The following is a 4,939-nucleotide window of genomic DNA, read 5'->3' on the forward strand; positions in this document are numbered from 1 at the left end:
CTGGGAATCCGAGGATCCTTCTCGCTCCTGGTTCTTTCCATCTTGATGGTGAGGATGGGGCCAACTGGGGTTACGCAAGCGGTCAGTGAATAGTACATGATGACGGAGCACTTTCGGGAGCTTGAGACAGGAAGGCAGAAATGGATGGAGACAAAGGAAGGGGAAAACCCTTCAGGCCATGTTCGTTTAATCCCCTCGCCACAGGGATTGGAGGGGATTGGAGAGGTTTGACAAGGATTTTGACTTGCAAGGGACTTAATCCCCTCCAATCCCTTTCAAACCTCTCCAAACCCTGCCTAACCGAACAAGGCCTCATGTTTTTCCCTCCTTATAGCTAGCTTGAAACCGAAGCACCTGACCTTGTGGCATGCCATGTGCACTACACCTTCTGAAGTTCCCAGTTTCACGAGGTGAGGCGCATGGGGTCAAGAGCCATCATCATCACGTCCCTTAATTGGCAGGATACATGCAAAATGGCCCTTCAATAGACTCTAGATCAGCTAGGTGGGCCGAGTCAGCGGCCGCTAAGATTCATGGAGGTTAGTCAGTACCGCCCTAATATGGAATTGTGCGCCGCAAAGGCCTCGAAAATAAATTTCCCAAAAAAGAATCACAGGGACAAGCGCTGTCGACAGAGGAGCCCGCTGGAGGTCTCAAAGATCAGCTGCATTCACTTATGATGAAATGAAATTAAAGTTATCTGGCCAGATCTCCATAATAGCTTGTCAAGTGGGCACTGAAAGAATATATGCCGGAACAACTCATCTTTATCACAAAAAAATACTTAGGACATCATTGCCAATTTCTTTTTTTCAGATTATCTTTTGCCAGGATGACCTTGCGAGCTAAGTACCACATGAAGATTTACATTTTCATCGGGACTTTCATTTTTCAAATATATTTGTGGTGGACATTTTTTCCATCATTGATGAGGTCTGAATACATGGATTTGACCGCGAAGGCACCAGAAGTAGTCAACTTTTAAAAGAATGTGTTTGATTCTTGTGAAAGGTTAACTGCCATCGACCTTTCAATAAGATTTACCCTGTCGGCCCATTTGTCCCCAATCAGTGTCTTCGAGAGGCAACACTCAATGGTACCTAGCCCATCACAAAAGCAATAGGGGCATCTTTCCGCTACACAATATGATAGAGTCGTGGGTATTGCAAGCCTAGTGGCAATCCCTTAGCCATGTATACTGCCAAAACCTATTAGTTAGACAACTGCCTACTACAAACACCCCTTAAGGGAAAAAGTATTTTTGGACTCCACGAGACCTTTTCAGAAAGGCCAGTCCATTTGTTTGGCCTCAGCCTCCGAGAGGGGTTATAACATAGGTACTTATTCCTAAGTAATTCTTGCCAACGCTCTCCTCAGGAAGTATCTTCTATAGCCATTTTCTCAACACACACTTATTTTTAATCTCAAGGTCTTCCACGCCTAGACCTCCTTGGTCTTTAGGGACACATATCGCATCCCATCTCGCGAGACGGAGTTTACGTTTATGTTCATTAGACTGCCAGGAAAACCTGGATCTATAGTAGTCCAATCATTTTCTTACCCCTTTAGGCATTTCAAAGAAAGATACCGTGAACATAGGTAAACTTGTGTGAAGAATATTGATTAGGACGAGCCTTGCCTCATTAGACATAAGCTTAGTAATTCAATAACCCAGCTTTTTCTCAATGCGATCCTCAATACTTTTTCATTCCTTATTAAGAAGTTTACGTGAATGCATTGGAATACCAAGGTATCTAAAAGGAAAAGAGCCAAACTCAGAACCAAAAAGTTGTTTGTACCGATTCTCATTTTTTGGCCTTTCCAAAGCAGAAGAGTTTGCTCTTGTGCAAGTTGATCTTGAGACAAGATAACTGCTCGAAGTATAGTACAGTCGATCTTCGCACGGTATGGTTTCTTTGATTAGAGAATTAATCAATTGTTAGAGGCACCGATCAACCCCATTAGCCAATAGACTTCCTTATCAGCTTATTCAACATTTATATATGTGCAAGTGAAAAAATGAAGCTCAATTTCTCTTCAAATTGCAGATTATTAGAAGCTCGTTCATCACTCATCAGTAGTTCATTCTACTGACTTGTGCTAGTTCACTTAATAGGTACAAAACGAATTGATAGAATGAACTATAAACAAATAAAATAAAAATCATAACCCCTTGAGCAGCACATCCTCAACGAACCTATCAAGGTTAGCACAGGACGAACCCCCTTCTTTGGTAGCATCTTCAGCGAGCCTCTTCCACTCCAACGTCTTCTCCCTCGCCTCCATCCCCTTCCTCCCGACCATCATCTCCCTCACCAGTGCAGCTATTTCATCGCCCCTCGCCTCCTGCGGCAGCTCCGCTCCGATGTTCCACGCCGTGCTTACCTGCCGGCAGTTGGTCGTCTGCTCGGATATCATCGGCCAACCGAGCACCGGCACCCCGCCGATCACGGTCTCCAAGATGGAGTTCCACCCACAGTGCGTAACAAAAAGCCCCACGGCTGGGTGGGCAAGGACCGCCTCCTGGGCGCACCAAGGCACGACGAGCCCGTTCTTCCCGACCTCAACGCCGGCGGCCAGGTCGGATCGCAGAACCCACAAGTAGGGAGAGCCGCACCTCGCCAGCCCGGACGCGAACTCCTTTATCTTGTCGGCGCCCGCGGCGGCGTGGCTCCCGTAGCTCACGTACACGACGGAGCGAGCCTCTTTCCCGTCCAGCCACGCCATGCACTCCGTGTCCTCCTGAAAGAGGCTCGGCGTGTCCGTGGAGCTCGAGAGGTCGTCGCTTCCCGCCGGGAGCGACGATACGATTCTGGAGAGAGGGCCGACGGTGTAGACGGGCGGGAGGAAGGCAGCGAGCGCGTCCACGACGTCCTTCTCCATGTCGTGGAACGTGTTGATGACGACGGCCTTGGATCCGGCAACGACGCGCATCTGGTGGAGGTGGATGCGCATCAGCGCGCTGTCGGCGTCCGCCGTGTGGCAGAAGGTCGGCATGTCCCTGAGCCGCATGCCCTTCATCCCGGGCACCCAGTCGACGGCCGCGTCGAGACTGCCGTCGGTCTTGTACCCGGCTCCCTTCAGCGGGACGAGGCCCCTCTTCACCAGCTCCTCGAACTGCATGTACCCCATGAGCCCGGCCGCGGACGCCGTGAAGAACACCACGTCGGGGACGCCAACGTCCCGCGCCGCCGTGGAGGCGAACGACATGGGCGCGTCCACCACGACGCAGCTCACGGGCGGCGCGCCGGGCCTGCGCGCCATCGCGCGCAGCAGCTCCTTGAACGGCTCGAGGCAGTTCTGCTCGAGCGCTTCGTGGTGCGCCTCCAGCGACCGCGGCGGGGACTCCAGCGACAGCCCGTCCGGGATGACCTCGACACCGAGCCACGGCGCCGCGGCCGCGGACGCGTCGGCGCCCTTGGCGAGCACGAGGCGGCGGTGGTGCAGCTCGGTGTGGACGAGCGTGACGTGGAAGCCGCGGGCGTGGAGGAGGCGCGCGAGCTGCGTGTGCGGCGCGACGTGGCCGTGCGCCGGGAACGGCACGAACACCACATGCGGCTTCTGCTCGGAACCCATATGACGACGCGAGCGCGCGACGGCCCCGGGAGCTAGCTAGCTAGCTTGATCGTGTATAGTTTGCCTTGGCTTCGCCGACTGATGTGCTGATGGCTTGTCGACGACGTTCCTCGCTACCTTCGTGCGCGAGCATATAAAGGATACTTTTACCGGGCTGGTTTTGCAGGGGTAGCTGCAGCGTGCGGTCGGGCGGGAGCGGAGACAAAAGTGCCACGACAACGCCCGGGAGCTCCATAGGCCGTTCACAAGACCGATTGAACACGGACCCTGATGATTCGAGACCACACGATTCGCTGGAGCGCCCAATGGCCAAGGTGCGTGGGAGCACACGGTGCATGCAAGCTAACAACTACTCCGTCCGTTTAGAGGCGACCGAGAGGCGCAGCGGGTCCACCACGTTCTCTCTCTAAGGGGCGACGAGAGGCGATAGCTAAGGCGATCGGAAGGCGGCGCCTAGGTTTAGGGTTTTGAACGTAGGGTGTGGTGATCTTCAGGGCAACCGGGGCGTGGCGACGGCGCTGCGATCTTGGCTTGGTCCTCCTGCGGTTGGCGACCCTGCTTGACGAGGTGCCCATGGCATCTTCCTCGAGTAGGGGAGGGAGGACTCCTCCCGTGGTGCCGACTCCGAGGAAGCAAACCCTGCTGAAGGCAAGGGAGGCGGGAGACAAGGCGAGTCGGAGATCCTCATAGTCTCTGGCTGACGGCAAGACCTCGGAGGAGGCGACGTCCCTGTCGGCGAAGATGGGGGGTCTGGCGGTGACGGAGGAGGCGGCCGGATTTGTGTTTGATGATCCTGACCCAAGGACGAAGATAGAGATGAAGTGGGTTGTCGTTGGCAAATCTTTTTTCCCGCGTCCTCTAATCAAGCATGCGTTTGAGAGAGCGATGCAGCGTGCTTGGGGTCTCCATAGGGACGCCCAATTCAAGATGCTTGGAAGCAATATGTTCATGATCAGATTTGGCAGCGAAGGGGACTGGAAACATGTTCTTCATAATGGCCCGTGGCAGTTTGACTTCAATGTGGTGGCTCTAAAGGAATAGACTAGGCCGTCCGAGATGATCTTTGATTTGATTGAGGCTTGGGTCAGGGTTGATGATTTGCCTTTGGACAAAAGATCGAAGGCGTTTGGAGAGGCCCTTGGAAATTGGCTTGGGACAATAGTAAAGGTAGATGTTGGAGAGGATGGTCTTGCAAGGGGGACTCAGCTCCGGGTGCGGGCCAGGATTGCTCTGCATGAACCACTCGTTTGTGGTTTCTATTTGAAGAAGAAGCCCGATGACAAGGAGAAAACATGGTTTGATTTTGCGTACGAGAAAGTTCCCCACTTCTGTTTTGACTGTGGTAGACTAGTGCATGTGGATG

General features: G+C 53.2%; 1 protein-coding gene across 1 annotated transcript; it reads right to left on the minus strand.

Annotated features, from left to right (window-relative positions):
* Window positions 1–2,012: 2,012 nt before the first annotated feature.
* LOC119310620 (cyanohydrin beta-glucosyltransferase-like) lies at window positions 2,013–3,691 on the minus strand. Its single transcript, XM_037586305.1, has one exon. The coding sequence runs from the start codon at window positions 3,574–3,576 to the stop codon at window positions 2,164–2,166; it is 1,413 nt and encodes a 470-aa protein (XP_037442202.1). The 5' UTR covers window positions 3,577–3,691; the 3' UTR covers window positions 2,013–2,163.
* Between the last annotated feature and the right edge of the window lie 1,248 nt (window positions 3,692–4,939).

The sequence above is a fragment of the Triticum dicoccoides genome, chromosome 5B (genome assembly GCF_002162155.2).
Source record: "Triticum dicoccoides isolate Atlit2015 ecotype Zavitan chromosome 5B, WEW_v2.0, whole genome shotgun sequence".
Classification (NCBI taxonomy): Eukaryota; Viridiplantae; Streptophyta; class Magnoliopsida; order Poales; family Poaceae; genus Triticum; species Triticum dicoccoides.